The sequence below is a fragment of the Helobdella robusta genome (genome assembly GCF_000326865.2).
Source record: "Helobdella robusta unplaced genomic scaffold HELROscaffold_32, whole genome shotgun sequence".
Classification (NCBI taxonomy): Eukaryota; Metazoa; Annelida; class Clitellata; order Rhynchobdellida; family Glossiphoniidae; genus Helobdella; species Helobdella robusta.
Window position 1 is genome coordinate 2,037,590 of NW_008704589.1, and position 18,971 is coordinate 2,056,560.

The 18,971-nt window shown below is 31.2% G+C and overlaps 1 protein-coding gene across 1 annotated transcript; it reads right to left on the reverse strand.

Moving 5' to 3' along the window:
- Nucleotides 1-3,025: 3,025 nt before the first annotated feature.
- HELRODRAFT_175205 (hypothetical protein) lies at nucleotides 3,026-4,699 on the reverse strand (the record flags this gene model as incomplete). Its single annotated transcript, XM_009022641.1, has 5 exons — nucleotides 3,026-3,096; nucleotides 3,355-3,425; nucleotides 3,682-3,825; nucleotides 4,073-4,212; nucleotides 4,343-4,699. 5 exons carry the CDS (start codon nucleotides 4,697-4,699, stop codon nucleotides 3,026-3,028), a joined length of 783 nt encoding a protein of 260 aa, XP_009020889.1.
- Between the last annotated feature and the right edge of the window lie 14,272 nt (nucleotides 4,700-18,971).

Sequence of the window (18,971 nt, forward strand, 5' to 3'; positions counted from 1 at the left end):
TGTCAGCGTTTTATTATTGTAACCTTTTGTCTAACTATATTTCTTTTTTCATTTCGTGGTTTGGTTATTTGGTTTTTATTCTGGTGTTAAAGTTAATGAGGAAATAAATAGTGTTACCGAAGTTGTTAATGTTGATGCGTTATTGCAGATGTTTATAACGAGGTCTTAGGTTGATGTTTTTGATTCAAAACTTAATGAAAAAGGTTTTGTTAAAGTTTATTTTAAACCTCTTCTTGCCATCTTCATTATGATTCCTATTGTTTTGTTCACAGATACAATTTAATTTTAAAATTTTTTGAAACACAAAAAAATTCTCTCAATTTTTATTGTCTGGTTTTTATGGTTACCTTTTTATTTCTGACGAATGTTTCATTAAAATTAAGTGAATAAAATCTATAGCAAAACTTCTGAAAGTAGCACCAAGCCATTTTCGTTTTTTGATATAGTCTGCCAGCAATTTTCAACTACAAACGTTTTTGAATCAACAAAAAATATTTAAATTAAAACTATACAGCATATAATTCTTTTTTGAAACTCTAAAATATGAGCATAAGCAAATATGAAATGTGATCTCATGCGATTTTGTTTGAATTACAAATTTTTGGATGAAACAAAGAATTTTAAGCAATTTTTATAAAAAAAAATAAAATATAATTCGATTTTTATAAGTATAACTATTAAATTTAAATTAGAATTTAAAAAAAAATACTCGTGTCTTGCAAAATATTTTGGCCGTATTAATCATGTTCATTCATAAATTGATCTTTATATAAATAACCACAAACAACGACATCAATTTAAGATATATTGAAAGCAGTTCAAAACTAGCTCAATCAAATCAGCCGACATAGAAGACCACACATATTCGAATTGAATTGAATTGAAAAATAATTTATTTGGCCGAAAGCACAGGAGATCAAGATACATATTTGTATGTGCAGACCACCTTAACTAAAATATGTGCGATGAAAACATAAATCAAACAAAATATAAGGACTGATAAATAATAAAAAAGCAAACAAATTCCAAAATAAAACAGAAAATATTAATAGGCAACCAGACAGGGGAAATGGTTTCAATGGTTATTAAAATGACCTGACAAAATGAGTCTATAAATTGATGCTTTGAATATGCTATAGGAAGGTGAGTTTTTCACACTTTCAGGTAACGTATCCCAAAGACGCATTGAAAATGATAAAGCTGAATAAAGAAAAAAGTTCGACCTAGGCGTGGAAAGGTAAAAATCTAGATTTTTACGGAAACGATCACATCTAGTATTTTTAAATGAAACAAGTACATTGAAAAGCGATTTACAATAGTTCAACCTATAAATTTTAAAAAATAAAAGTAATAAATAACATATATATAATTGCTTTATATTATAAATATTTTCTAGACTGTAAAAAGAAGTAATATGGTCAAATTTACGTACATTAAATAAAATACGTAGAAAAAAATTCTGAGATAATGTTAAAATATGAAGATTTGATTTAGGAGCTGAACACCAAACAGAAATACAATAAATAATATATGGTAATACGAGAGAGTTGTATAATGTGAATAAGATAAACCTAGGAAATTTAGTACTCAGACGATTAATTAGGCCCAAATTTTTAGTTAACTTGCTTGAAATGTGTCTGATATGAGTCAACCATGACAAATTGGATGAAATAAAGACACCTAAAAATTTAACTGAAGGGACTCTTTTGACAGCACCGTTATTTAAAGTTATAACAGGAAAAACAATGTCAGTCCTAATCTTAGCGCCAAATAAAATAAAACACGTTTTGTCTAAATTAATGCGCAAATTATTAGAAACAACCCACTCATACACGAATTTCAATTCATCGTTAATAACATTAACTAAAATATTGATATCATGATGAGAGTAAAGGATGGTAGTATCATCGGCAAACAAAACAAACTTTAAAATATTTGATGAATTAATAAAATCATTGATATATAAATTGAAAAGCAAAGGACCTAGAATAGAACCTTGAGGAACGCCAGATTTAATAGGAGACAATTGAGATTTAGAATTATTAATAGAGACATATTGAAAGCGGTTAGATAAGTAAGAAGAAAACCAATTATAAGCCAAACCACGAATACCATAAGAATATAATTTGTACATTAGAATATTATGATCCAAGGAATCAAATGCCTTACAGAGATCAATGAAAACACCTATAGAGTATTTCTTGGATTCTAAAGCTAGGGATATATAATTAATAACATCGACAACTGCAAATTCAGTTGATAATTTGTCGTGAAAGCCATATTGATTCAAAGAAATTACATTACGAGAATTGAGGAATTTATTAAAGCGATTTAAGATTATCTTTTCAATTAGTTTAGATATACTGGAAAGAATAGTAATAGGACGGTAGTTATTAATAGAATGGCGAACCCCGGATTTAAATAATGGTAAGATTTTAGAAATCTTAAGACAATTGGGAAAAAGACCACATTTAAAAGATAGATTAATTAGATGTAGCAAAGGTGACATAATACTATGAATGATATTTTTTAGTAAGAAATTTGAAATAAGATCATCACCACAACTCTGAGTGCATTTAAAATTGTTAACAACATCAATAATTTCAAACGAGAGACATTCAAACAAAACAAATGAATCAGAAACATGATTACCCATAAACCTTTTAAAATCAAAATTACAGTCAGATGAATTATTAACATTGTTTAATGACGAAAAATAATTGTTGAAATAATTACACAATAAAACATCATCCATAATAAAATGGTTATCAATCATTATATTAAAAGATGGTGATATATTATTAAGACCTAAGCAAGATTTCAATAACTTCCAAGTATGTCCACTGTTAGATTTACAATTTAAAAACTGATAATTATAATAAAGGTTTTCAGACAGTTTACATAATTTAGAAAAAATTTTCTTATATTTAATATATGTTAATTTATCTAATAAAGAGTTGGAAAGCAAAAAATTTTTATATAATTTATTTTTATTAGCAGATGAAATAATCAAACCCTTAGTAATTCACGGCTTCCTCTTAAGGGATTTCTTACGGAAAGATTTACAATTTGTAATGATTGCATTTTTAACAATGTCTAAAAATGAATTAAAAGCTAAATCAGTATTATAACAGTTCAAGATACAAGACCAATCATAGTTCAAAAGATACATGTTTAGTTTAGAAATATTATAAGCAGAGTAATTGAAAGAAGTAATTGAACGTTCGGGTATAGTTAAACCATGAGTTAAGAATGAAGTAAAAATTGGGAAGTGATCTGAGAAAGATGACAAAATAATACCAGACTTATGATTAGAAATATTATTCGTGAATATGTTATCAATTAAAGACTTACTAGTGGCAGTAACACGAGTGGCCGCTGATATTAAGGAATAATAACTAAAAAGAATGTAAAAGATTAATAAACTGAGTAGAAGAATGTTTGTAATCATCAGATAATAAGTTAATGTTAAAATCTCCAGTGATATAAACATTAGTAAACGACGTTGAGTTAAATTTAAGAAATAGAGTGGTTAAATCATTAAAAAATACAGAAGTGTCAACACCAGGTGGGCGATATAAAACGATAATCAAGTAATTAATATTTATACTTATAAAAATCTCCACAATTAAATACTCAAAAGAAGTAAAATAAAAATACAAATCATCTCGTACCACATACTTTAAGCCATCTCTAACAAATAAACCAACACCACCACCAATATTGCAAATACGATTCACGCATACAAATTTAAAACCAGATAAATTTATCAAAGCAGAGGTAGCATCACTCAACCAGGTCTCAGTGACAGCCACCAAATCAAACCTACCACCACATAAGTCAATCAAAATACTTAATTCAGTTATTTTATTTAGAAGACTACGACAATTAACATGAAAAATACTGAAGTTAAATAAATCAATAAAAAAATTAATATTACCAGGCAATAAAGGAGAACATTCAAAGGAAATATTAGAAAAAATATTAACATCCGGATCGACACTATCAAATTGGCAATGATTATCATTATGAAAAAATGAGTTGGTTCCCGGAGGGTCATTGAAACAGTTACTTGATTCCGCCATGGTCAGTAGTTTTAGCGTTCTGCGAGGATAACTGGGCTGAGCCTATCTTTGAGTAGTCCCACTCACGGAAAAAAGCATATTGAGGCCAGATATCTGGGTTCAACAACTTAGGTAAATGATCTAACGGCTAAACTATTTTAAACGCAGTTGATTCGGTGTTAACATCGATAGGAGGATCATCAGAATTTTTTTTTACGTAAAATCGGGAAACAGCTGGTGATAGCGATATTTTTTGACTTTAAATGATCTTCCATTACATTTTTACCACAGGGGCCGACGTTGCCTACGTAATATGTAGTTTTTTTAACGATAACTTTTGAAGCCTTGAATGGACAATCAAGTCCTGTACCGAAAATTTTCTTTGACAAAGTTTTGGAACCGCTATTGGTATTGGGCAATTGGCTGACATGATTGGACTTAGGTGACTTTCTCTGCTTTTTATTTGTAACCATTTTAAAGCCATCACCAGCCTCATCATGAGACTCACAATGGGAATCCACAGCAGACGAATCATGACGGTCACCCCAACATTGAGTCACAGGAGTAGTATTTGTTGAAATTTTTGACTGGTTAACAGTATTACTAACTTTATTATTTTTAGCATTTAAAGACATATTAGTGTTAACTTTAATATTATTAGCATTTAAAGGCATATTAGTAGGTCGACTAGTAGAAGTTAAATTAGTCAAATTAGCCTTATTAACATTTACAAAACTATTGAACTTAAATTTCAGATTTTCAATTTCAACGTTGTTGTTATCGTTATTAATTTTAATTACATTTTCAAAATTATTAAACTTAATTTTCAAGTTTTCAATGTCAACACAAAATGACTTTAACATATCATTTAACTGGGTCTGCTGATTTATAGCCAAACAAATTTGAAAATTCGTGAAACAAATTTTACATCCCAAAAAACTACAACGACAACAACTACAAAACGGTCCCAACGACCTTAATCAACAATAAAACTAGAAACAACAACAAAAACTACATCATTACACCACACAGAAAATCAACACACCACACACACACACATACACACACACACAATTAACATGCACAATCAACATGCACATGCAGCAAAGAAGACAGGACCGACAACAATAAAACCAACAATAAAATTCTTAAAATGAACAAACAAACAAACGAACAAACGCGAATTCGACCGCAATGGCATCACGTTACTGCAGCAATAATACTATTAGCATTTCATATTACTATCTTCATAATGTTTTATAATTCCATTACTATAAGTAATCAGGATTTTATTACCCGGAAAAACCAGTCAGACATTCCCATTTCTAAGTTTTTACAACTCCCAGTATAATGCAATGCAAGTACACGAAGCGCTAAAGCTGAAAAATTACTAACAATGTTTTTTATCGTATGTTACAATTTTAACTGTTAATAAGAAACTTTACTGAAAATAGCATTTTTGGATAAATATTTATTATTTAAATAATAAAACATTAAGATTTTAATACAATTATTGTTTTTTCTACTATTCTTATTTATCATCTTATTATTCTTGTTATTCTTCATCATTGAATTTGGGATGCTATTGTTGTTGTTATTATTAATTCTATTTTTTATTCATCATTTCTTATATACATAGTTTAATGTTCCTCTGTTGTTATTAAATCACCTGCCATAAATATTTTATACCAAATGAAATCTGCACTAGAAAGGCTAAATTTTTCAAGACATACAACCGAAAGATTCTGCCTGTATGTAAAGATTATTTTTTTTATTCAAATAACAAATTTCAATTAAAAATTTTTTAAATTATCAAATACAATTTTCTTCGATAGTTTTATTTACTGTTTAGTATAGATTTGTTTTTATAAATAGTTGTAAATGTTGTTTTTAATACCTAACTTATCAACAGTGTTTAATAACATTATCAGTTTCAACGTTTTAAGCACCATCCATACTTAAGCAGGTATTGTATTGCTCGCTCTTCACCATTATAATTACATAACTACTTTAACACATATCTATATACATTACAACCTATATTAACTTATACCTATTAACCTAAATTAGCATCTACAACATAATACAGGTGCTATATAAATGATAATAATATTATTATCACTAATATTTATTATTATTATTTGATTATTAATTATTAAAAATAAACTCACAATTTTACAAGATATCAAATGAACAAATTTATTCAACAGCATTATCTGCTGCTCTGGAGCATCAAATAGATGAATATGGAAGAATTTAACCATTAAAACGACCAATGAATGAAATTTATCTAGAATTTTTCAATTGTGATATCAGTGATATCAGCATATCTTCCTTACCTGTTAACAATAACAACATCAAACAAAAATTACTGATGAAAAAAAAAACAAAATTAGCAAAAAATTGCAAAACAAAATGAGCAAAAACAAACAAAACTGGAAGAAAAATAACAATTAATGACACTAACGCCATCCTCCATTTCAAGCTGACAAACAACAGCCTGACAAACAATCTTATTTAACCATCATAGTAACAAAAATACTTTAAAAAAAACCTTCATAAAAATAGAAAATATCACAAAGTGAAACAACACAATACAACAATACAACAACAAAATACAACAACAAACTTCATTAAAAAAAAGTTTCAAATTGCGAGCGTTTTGTTGTTTGAAAACACGAATATACGTGACGAGTTAACAATAGACGAAAGAGAAATGGTAACACTAGAGCAAGTTTAAATACTACTAGTGTTAGTAAGGCTTGAAGTATTTCTAGTAATTTACAATTTTCTTCAAACTAGAGAACATGTGATCATTAATTAACGTTGGAAAATATTTTTCTATGAATGTCAATTTTAATTACCATACAATTTTCATTACAATTATTTTTACTTTAAACAAAGCAATACTAAAAAGTGATCGGCAAATTGGATCAATGACCAGCAAAAAATTGCATTGTTTTAAAATGCATTCTACTCCAGATGTTAAAAGAACTGACATAGAAATTAATTTTTTTTCATAATTTCATGATAAACATTTGTGTGCAAATGTAAATTCACTAATGTTATCGGGCTAAGATTTTTGAATTTAAAATTTTTGACAAAATGTGAAGAGGCCAATTTAAACAGCCAAAAATATTTACCCAAATTTTCATGTGTTTCTATTGTATATGAAAAAAAGTTTGACATTTAAAACTTTATAACGATAACAAATAAGATAAAGGAACGATAAAACAACATCCATAATAATAAACAATGGAACATAATAAACAACAAGATTTAAAACATTGGAGAATATGAACAACGACAACAAACAGTAACATCAATGATATTGGAAATTACATTAACAACAAAATACACTAAATAATAACAACAATAAAAATAATAATCACAATAACATTAACAACAACAATAATAATAATAATAACAGCATGAGCAATCTGAAATATAACATGTAGGAATGGAACATATATTGATAAGGAATAAACTTCAATCAGTTCAATCTTGCAATCTCTGGCATGCGAGCTAGTAATTGAGTTACTTCTGATGATGATGATGACGACGATGATGATGATGACGATGGTTACGATGATAAGGACGATGATGATGACGACGACGATAATGATGATGATGATGATGACGATGATTACGACGATGATGTGGATGTTAATGGTGATGTTAAAATCGATGATGTTTGACAATTATTAATGTTGTTATTAATGTTGTTGTTGTTGTTGTTGTTGTTGTTCCTAACTTCATTACTGTTTTTAAGTTTTCGCGAAATTTATCATCACGTTCTCTTGCATGCGATAAATTGAATTAAATGAGTTTTGACGCAGAAATTTTGACAATCACTGTGAGTCGAAAATTATACTTTAAAAAATTTGAGCATAATTATTTTGATGGTGACAACTAACTACAAAAAAAATAATTATGATGTAATTATTATTTTCAATAAAATCGAAAGTAAAAAATTAAAAAAAGTTTTTATCTGATTACACGATCTATGAAAATTTTTTGCGTCACGACCATGTTATACGATATGGCTTGCTCTGCGTTTCAGTGTATTCCTCCATCGAAATATGAATCGTAATTATTATTTCATCTGATATCAAACTTTTTTTATCCTACAGAATCAAAACCAGACACAAAATTTTTGGCGTTGCTTTATTTAAGCATAAAGCTTTATCCTTGACATTTACAATTACGTACTGACACACAGGCACACAGACACACACACAAAACACACAGACCGACACATACACACACAAAACACACAGACCGACACACACACACACGTGCGTCACGTTAGTGAGAGCACGCATTAATTGTTAAATTGTAAAATTTAACCTCAAGCTCCCGCCTAATGCAATATGCATTAAAAACCCCAGCGGGGTGTGTCTACAAGTGTTCAGGTGGGACTAAAAGTCTCGGTAAGATGAAAAGGATTTTTTCCATCTGACTTTCTTGTGAATTTTTTACTTACGGTGTAATTTAATGAGCTGTGCGTTTTTTCACACTCCCAAGAACGCCTTATAAATTCTCACACACTCGCACATTTGTATGTAGTGTAGAATTGTATGTTGTGACAAAAAAAAACACTCACACATGAATAGGACATTTAAAAAAATGAATTTGTATAATTTTATTTTGCTTAATCTTTTTTTCCTACTAAGTCGTTAAATGATTTTTTTTATTTATTTAAACTACACTTTCTAGATGGAATTAATAATCCATGACACATTGTATTGAAAATGTTTACACCGTTTCGTTTGAATTGCCTTCAAAAAAGCTTTTAAACTAGAAACAAAACATGAAAAGTTGGCGAATGACTCAAGTGCAAAAAAATTCGAGATTTTTCTTGCATTTGATCCTGGCGACCTCCCGTCTTGGTGTTAGAAACGGCTGCACTTTTGCTAATTCAGCTACCATAACAGCCGTCTAGCGCACAGCACACACGCACACCACACACACACAACACACATTCACACACACACCATACATTCACACACACACCATACATTCACACACACACCATAAATTCACACACACACCATACATTCACACACGTAGCATGAACATACCAAGACATAAAATATAAATCTTTGCATCAATCTCGAAGTACGTCGACACCTATAAAAAGATATACGCGTATATACATACATACATAATGCGTATACATAATGCGTATACATAATGCGCATACATAATGCGTATACATAATGCGTATATATAATGCGTACATGGTGAGAAATTTATTGCGGTGAGCGAGGAGGCGAGGAAGCATTACATTTGAAAGATTCCTATTGAGAAAAATTTATTCCCTTAAACAAAAATTAATCGTGAAAAAAATTAACTAGAGAGAAATAATGATGAATTCAAAGTTGGAAATGTTTGAATTTCTTCAAACAATCGCATCAGCACATTCACAAACATTAACTATTAATAGCATATATACAGACATACACAGACATACATACACAAAACCGAATCCATTTAATCAACAATTTAAACGAACGCTAACACATATATACCACTTTCACAAGTATTATAAACGTGTTGAAGTTTAAACACGCTCACACACACACGCGCGCGCACACAATTTAATCACACACGCACATATACACGCACACACAAGCCAAACTACGTTATAGTGAGTTGGGAATTTTATTTCAGCGGGCATAAACATAAATGAAGAAATATAAAGATAACTGAAATGTTCGATCAATTGTAAAGATGTGTGTAGTTATGTACGCGTGTGTGTGTGTATGTGCGCATGTTTGTGTGTGTGTGCAATTTTGTTTGTGTATTTGTTTGTTTGATTATGTGTGTACGTGTGTTTGTGCATAAGTACGTGTGTGTGATATCTGAAAATTTAAAAATGTTAATGATTGAAAAAATATTGAACAAGCAGAAAATACAGTGAATTGTGTGTGTGTGTGTGTGAGAGAGAGAGAGAGAGAGAAAGAGGGAGAGAGGAAGAGAAAAATCTCAAGCACATTTATTACCACACAAACACAAGGCCGTATACAGTATTCAATACATAGAAAGTTTTAACTATACTACATACATATTCACAAGTACACACGCATACACACATACACACACACACACACACACATATTTATATTAAAACGCACATACATACACATTTGAAAGTACACCTGTATAAGAGTTTCTATGAAAGAGTCATTAAATTAAATTGCTCACTTGGTAGAAATGTAATTATATAATTATTTGATTTAAATTTGTATGTGTGTATGTATGTGTGTGTTGGTGTATGTACGTGTATGTGTTTGTGTGTATCAAAACACATTTTATTTTGTAAAACAAACATACCTATTTCAGATTTCTTTGAAGTAACTTTTTTATATGGGAATTAAATTTTTAATGTCATACAGTCAACATGTCAAGCCAAAGGTCGGTGCGAACACCTGCTAGAATGCGTTTGAATGAATTTTTAATTTGACGAGGTCGATGATTGCATGCTGACTTTTGATTGGTTAGTCAATTGATTGATTGATTGATTGATTGATTGATTGATTGATTGATTGATTGATTGATTGATTGATTGATTGATTGATTGATTGATTGATTGATTGATTGATTGATTGATTGATTGATTGATTGATTGATTGATTGTTTGATTGATTGATTGATTGATTGATTGATTGATTGATTGATTGATTGATTAGTTGGTTGGTTGGTTGGTTGATTGGTTGGATGGTTGGTTGGTTGGTTAGTTGGTTGGTTGGTTGGTTGGTTGGCTGGTTGGTTGGCTGGTTGTTTGGCTGGTTGGCCGATTGGCTGATTGGTTGGTTGGCATAAACATGCCTAAACATGAGATTCTACTTGTTATGCATGTTGTTATATCATCATCCCTCGCTGCACAATGAATGAGCTGTGGAAGAGAATGACTTGATTGATTGCCGGTCGCATAACATTGATAGGATATCCGCTTAAGATGTTTGTTCATGTCTGAATATATGTGTGCATGTGTGTGTGCGTGTGCATGTGTGTGCGCGTGTGCGTGTGTTTGGTTTTGTGGTGGGCAATTAAATATGTTTGGTTTGAATGTTTTTATGTATTTGTTTGCTTTTAATTTTTTAGTTTTATTTTTCGTCAAATTTCCTTTCCGAGTTATTTATGAAGACTTTGTTTTTCTGTCGGTCGTACTACCTGGAATGTTTGTTCTTCTGTCTTTAGCTTTGAAGATTTTTTGTCAGGAGTTCTCAGAAAATGTGCAATAACATTTTGTTTAAGATGTACTGATTCAATATTTGGTTTGTAGTAATAATTTGTAAATAAGGTGGTGATGAAGATGATGACTAATGATGATGACTACAACAACCTCATGTTTAATTCATAATCACACCAACAACAACACTGAGAACATTTGTGATAGCAGTAGCAACAGCATCATCAACAACAGCAACAACGTCAACAACTGCAAAACTATCAACAACAACATCAACAACAACCCAGCAACAGCAACGAATGAAATGAAAACAAAAAGCTTGGCGCATAAAATTTTAAATATCTTGACCTCCATCATGCGGCAAGCGTACCGGAAGTGCTGTAAGGTCGCGTGATAATGCGACGACAATGGCTGGACGGGCGTTGAGAAAAGAAAGAGAAAGAGAGAAAAAGAGAAAAAACGTAAAAAAAAGAGAGGTTAAAAGGAGAGTGTGTGAATTATTATAAAACAAATTTGAAAATGAAGAATGGAGAAAACGAAAAATTGAGAAAAAATTGAGAAAAACGGAAATAATACAAAAAACGAAAATGATGAAAATAAAGTTGGAAGAATGAAAAAAATGATGAAAACGAGAAAAAGAAAGAGAGAAAGAGAGAGCTAAGAAAGAGAGGGTGGGGCCCTGCTTGGCTGGTGGCGATGATGAGGTAATAAAAAGTTAGCCTGATGACGTCATTATAAAGTCGATACGTCGATATTTGCAAGTGATGATGATGAACGTTGTTATAATGATGATGGTATGGTGATGATGAAGATGAAGATAGAGTTAGCGATGATGACGATGACGAAGATGATGATGATGATGAAGATGACTATAATGATGATGATGAAGATGACTATAATGATGATGATGAAGATGACTATAATGATGATGATGAAGATGACTATAATGATGATGATGACGACTATGATGATGATGAACTTTGTCATGATGATGATGCTGATGATGATTGTGATGATGATGATGATGATGATGTTTATGATTGTAAATTCAATGGCGATCCTAAACATTGGGAAGAATGAGTGAACAAAAACAGAGAATGACAGCATTAGAGATTAATCCTAAAAGCTTCTAAACCAGAGAAACTGATAATATTAATTGTGATGAATGTGACGAGCGTTTTATTTGTGATATCAATGATAACAGTTACAATGATAATGGCGATAATGAAGAAACATTCGAATGATGATGACGACGCTGACGATACAGATGTGAATGAATTTTTAAAATATATAATTAAATCGATTATTGTTGTTTCAAATGAAGTGAATGAATGAATGGCAGACATAAATGTACGACATACAAAAAAATGTTCCAAAAAGTATTTTTAAATCCAAAATAGTGACCTTAATACTGATCACAGCCTCACTGACCACACACCTGCTATGCAAATTTTTAAATTTTTGAATGACTGAAATAATATTTATAGAAAGCATTTTCATGAAATTTTCCTTCTATAATATAATTTATTTTTCTGAATTTTTATTTTTTTCTTTTCATTCTGTTTTTTTTCAATTAAGAGACTTAATTTTTTTTAAGAAGAATTTATTTCTAAATTAACTGACACAACAACGGATCAAACTTTAGTCTAATGAATTAATTAGAAAGCAGATAACTACGTCATAATGATAATATATTACCCGACTGCACTGGCGATTTCATCATGTTGCACGTATTTTTCTATTTTTTTATACGTTAAGAAGTTTTTTTAAATCTCGAAAAGATTAAAAGTTATCATTTTTTATTAATCAAATACATTAAACGCAGGTTTGTGCGTATGATTGTCAGCAGACGCGCGTATCTACGCGTTCGTCTAGTAAAACACGCAAGCCTCTACAGACATACATAGACATACACACACCTACACATAAACACACATACACAGAAGCAATGAGGTCTAAGTGCGTAGATATCGAGCTGGAGGTAATAAAAAGAATGGATTAACGAAGGAATTATTTGGGATTTTCGAGTCTATTCCTACTCAGAGATTCTCATTACGTTGCACTGTCGGTGTGTTTGCATCGGTGTGTTTGTATGTGCTCGTCTCTGTGTGAGTTTGAGTCCTGAGTTTGTATCTGATGTATATTTTATCACGTTCGTGTGCGTTTTGGGCATGTTAGAGTTTTACTTTTTTGTATGTGTGTTCATTTACATTTGAAGACATTACAAAAAAGTCAGATTTTGTGTTCGCAAACGTGTGCGTGATTTTGGAACTTTTTTGTAGATGTATATATGATCGATTTTTTTTGTGTTTTCACAAAGAATTATCATCTCAAAAATTGTAGTGTGTTTGTTCTTAAGATTTATCTGACAAATATTGTTTGATGTAGTTGTTTTCTGATTGTGTGGTATGTATTGTTGTAAACGAGTGTGAGTGAGTGTGTAGGTGAACGTGTTTATGCGTACGTGAATGGGCGGGCATCCGCGCTTCGTGGTGTGTGCACGTGTGCGTGTGCGTGAACTGTGTTTATTTGTCATGGTTGCTAGGCACATGTAAGCAGTGCTTTCACTTTATCTGCATTCATTAGAAGGTATTTTTGAGACGTTATTGTTCGTTCGTGACTGCAACTAGCTCCCCCTCCCGCCATGCTACAAATTGATTTTTTAATAGATCGTTGGATATATGTCATTGTTTGAACTATTTCCTTTTGTTTCTGCATTATTATAATTGCCGAGTTTTTGCGTAACTAATTTTTATTGAATTATTTGTTAAAATGTCATTAAAAATGAAACTATTTCTAAAATTGAAACAATTGTAGATGAAAAGAGAATTAGATGGCCTATTTCGAAACTAAGGTTGAACTTTCATGCTCGTCATAACGTCACATATGTAACTGTAGTTACAAATTTAAATTAAAATGCCTGCATGCCTGCGTATTTTTGACTACTTGTTTTAAAATTTTTTTAGTAACTTTATTATTCATTTAATTAAGTCTAGTTTAAAACCAGTTCAATTTAAATTTGAATTTTTCAACTTCAACAAAAAGATTTTTAATTTTCAGTTTTTCATGTAAAACATTTTATCAAACATGTATCCAGAAAGCCGAATCACAATTTCGAAATCGAGTCATCATTTAATTGGAGTTCAGCTCTGTAGATTTGAAGAGAAGCTTTTCAAAATTAAACTCTGATGTAAAATCTGATTGAACTGAACGCGTCGTGTGTATGTTGGTTTCTGGTTTTAAAATGTTTATTTAAAGGCATGAGTGTGTGCGTATGTGTGTTTTGCGCAGCGAAGGTTGTTGTTCTAAACGTGTGCGTGTGTATGTGATGAGGTGTTCTGTGCTGGTTTTGTCCTGTGCCCGTCCAGTAATTGAGTTTTGAGATGTGTGCGTGTGTGCATTTAATCGCGCACACCTCCTCTCAAGTTTTTCAACGCAAATGAAAGTTTCTCAGACAAGGGAGTTGGGACAAAAGGATAAAAAACCTTTAAAAAAGTATGAATGCCCTTGTGCATCTTGTAAATGCAATTGCAAATGGAATAGTGTCGTTGTTCTGATTTCTCTTCTGCCCTTCTCCTTTTCTTGGTTTTTTTTTATTTTACATTTTATGTTCGGAATTTATTTTTTGCTGTCGTTGTTAATGTTTTTGTTTTGTTGTCTAATTAAAATTTGTTTGTTGTTTGGGATTCTGCATATCTTTTGCAAAAAAATTACAACGCCAATATCAATCGTGTTCGTCGATGTGTGCTGTTTAATTTATTTACCAGTAATTTTAATTTTTAAAACTGCCAAAAACGTTAGTACGAGAAATAAAAATATAACAAATTTCTTTTATAAACCAATTTTAGTCTGACATAAAAACAAATAACCATAGATACAAGCCTCACATCACGCACATGAAGAGTTTCAAACACGCGCAACTGAAAAACAATCAGTATAGCGTAAAAAGAACAAAAAAACCTCATTTCAAAACGTAAAGACCCACGTAAGAAGACATCCATCATGCCGCGGAAGACAAACGTGTTAAACGAGAACCCTCCTCATCTGCTAAATGTACATCCACTATTTGTTCCTCCAGTCTTAGAAGGGCGGATTCATTTGCCTAAGTGCAAATTTAAATGCAATTATGTCGCTTTCAACCGCAATCAACTAACACAAGTGATTTGATTGTAAGTAGGCCTAAATGTGTTTTTTCAGATGATATTTTACAAAATCTGAAGTATGCATCTCAGATAATTTCGATGACGATGAATGAACTTACAAATAAATCAGTATTTTTTAGTATGTGCTGTGCACCTTCGTTATATTCGTGTTTTAACAGTAACTAACAGTTACAGCCCTGTTTGTAACAGTCCTAACAAAATAAAATTTTTATTTTTTCGTTGTCTTGTTTGCTAGAATGCTATGAAATTTTTCATTAAAATGACATTAAAATAATAGTATTATTCATGTTTCAAATGTTTTCAATTTTATAAGGGCTGGCTGGAAAATAATTTGCAGTTGGTGTTAGAAGATATTCAAAAAATGTGTTCAAAAATTGCAAGGACAAAAGCCGAAATTCATTGATAATAATGCTAATAAAATAACAAATCAGAGTCATGTTCATCTTGTTGTATTCACTCATATAAATAATCAACTTTAAATTACATTAACATTAATTAAACTATTTCACTAGTATGTACGAAGGCATCATGAAAAATTTATTTCTTCGAAAATGTGAATTTTTTTAAAAGGAGAAAGCAGAAATGAGTCAAATAATTTTTAAAAGATGACTCCAAAATTTGTCAGGAATGAAAATATCCATAATGAAAAAAACTTGCTAGAGGAGATTAGGCTACGAAAAAAAGGAATGGGAATTTTTTAAGGTCTCATGTCATCGTCGTCGTCATCATCATCGTCACAGCGTCATCATCGTCGTTGTTGTCGTCGTCGTCATGTCGTCGTCATCATCGAAGCGTCATCATCAATCGAACATAGATGAAGAAAAGATACAATCCGAAACTACTGCAAATACTGAAAAGAATAATTTTGTGGAAAAATAATAATTTAACGACACTTGCAGTACTTCATTTTTCAGCGTTAACAAAAACGCTTCAGTATGAAATGCAAAAGTATGGATACTCGTGTCAAAGAGCACATGAAACGCATGCGTCAAGATAGCATTTTTGAGAAAAAATCTGCTCACTACGTTTTGGACAAAATTTTGAAGAATTTTTTTTCCATTTTGACGTGTTAACTTTTATAAATAACATCGCATTAACTGAAGTAAATTAAAACATAGCACGTTTTTCAGAGACACTAATTCAGTTATAACACACCCCTCACACATACACGCACACTCGAAGATACACGCACACACACACACATATATAAAAACACGTACACAAATACACACACACGCACATGCAAATGCGCGCATGCATTTAAGAAACGTAAGGTATGCATTTATTAATCTTCGCTGCGACCATGACGTCAGAAGAGACGTGAAGGCCAGGGATGGGCTGGTATTAGTGATGTGCCTTCCTACTAAATTGAACGATTTATCACATGCAAACACGCATGCTACTACTTGACGTGTTTGTATACGAGTGTGTATATAAGTGTGCGTGAGTGTGCGGAATGTGTGTGTGCGTGTATGTGTGTGTATATATAAATATGCGCGCGCGTGTGTGTGTGCGTGCGTTTGTTATCATTTGTGTATGAAATGATTTGTTTGTGGTGTATGTGTTTATGGGAAAAGTTTGTATGTGAAAAAATTTGTTTGCATGTTTTGTGGTTTTTAATCCACATAGTTTACCGCTACACCATCCCTCTGGAGAAAATATATTTGAGCATTTTAAAAAATGTTGACATCGTGATGAATGAGTTAACCAGAAGCGATACAGAGTCAACCATGTCAATACAACCAGAGAAAAATGATGGAAGTTGGCATTATGCGTGATCAAAAGAATGACATCTTATAAACAATTTTCTTTTTTTTATAACAGCAATGAGAAAAAATTAATTTATAACTATTACATAACAGTGAAAGCAAATAAAATATTTAAATATGAAAAAAAGTGATGATGACGATGATGGTGGCGACGATGATGGTAATAATGATGATAATGTGGAATGAGATGATGACGATGATGATGAAGAAGAAAAAGAAGAAGAATAAGAAGACATACGTTGCAGCGCAGAAGATAACAGCTGTAATTGCACCACAGATTTGTCATGCAGATCGCTCTAATATAGCTGAGGTGCTTGTAACAGTAGGGCTGATGATGAAGACGACGACGACGACGATGATCAAATCAAATCAAATCAAATTTTATTCAATCAATCCAAATTAATGATAATTAGGTAATGATTAGGAGACCAAAGCTAAAAGAAAACAAAATTCTTGTGTCGCAGGCCGCCGTTCACAAATTGTTCATTCTAACACAATTTCTAAGTAAATTTATAATTCATGACAAAATTAACATAATGTACAATTTACATGATTCCAATTAAATAAAAATTGTACTTTTTTTCAATAAATATTTCTTTATTTTGTTTTTAAACAGATGCAATGAATTTGTAGTCTTTATATCAACAGGAAGTTTCTCCCAGATTTCGGGACCGGTATGTTTTAAACTTCCACCAAGCAGTGTTATTCTTGCAGGTGGTGTATCGAGCAGAGGAGAATGTCGAGTGAACTTTGACTGCACAGCATTTCCGAATTCGAAGAAGTCATTAAAAGTCATCATGATATTGATGATAATGATGCTGCTAATGACCTGGATGACCATGACATCAATGATGACAGTGGTGAAGACGAATACGACGACGATAATGGGGATCGCCATAAAATGAGGATATGGACGACAATCATAGTTCTGATAACGGGCGCAGAAAGGTGCTGGTAAAATGCAGATGTCGATCCGCCGAGTTATGATTTATGATCGTGTCATTCAAAAACCGCCTGGCACTCTATGCAAATATGTTTTTTCTACTTATGCGTGCTTATTTGTGTGTATGTCATCTTGTTATTTGTTTGTATCGCCATTAGTTTGTATGAATGCTTGCTAGCATGTATGTATTCGTGCAAACATGTATGTTTGTATGGTGTTGCAAGGTTTGCTGTTTTAAGCAATTACCTTTTATTTGATGCTACTACAAGTAGTGTTCAACAACGCTGAAGAGGAAAAAAGGGAAAACAACATTCCGAAAATCTTTTAAACAGTTTTAAAAGAATTTTCATGTTTGAATTTCATTAGTTTTTTAGTTATTATAAATTCATAGCTAAAAACTATAACTGTCAGAAAATATTCTTAAAATTTGTAAGCTTGCCCGTGAAAATTCGCATCTTAAGTTTTATTAGCTTTTATAGTTTCCTTGAAATATGCATAAGCCTTCCTGGTAAATCTCAATTTTCCCATATTTTTCCTACAATGTTGCACATGATTTTTTATTTTTGTATAGATGTTGTTTCCTGTTTTTCTCACTTCTTTCTTGTTTTTTTTTCTGTTTCGTGTCTATCAATTTTCTTTTTTATACTCATCTCGCTGCCTATTTTTCAATATTTTTTCTTTGTTTACTCATAAATATTCTTTGATGAGTTGTTCTCGTCGGTTTAAGTTTTTGATTTATGATTTTAACGACGATTTTTGTTTTCTTAACAATGGCGTTTTTGAAAAATTTTCAGGTGAATGATAAAAAAATGCGTTGTAAAATTGTTAATGGGC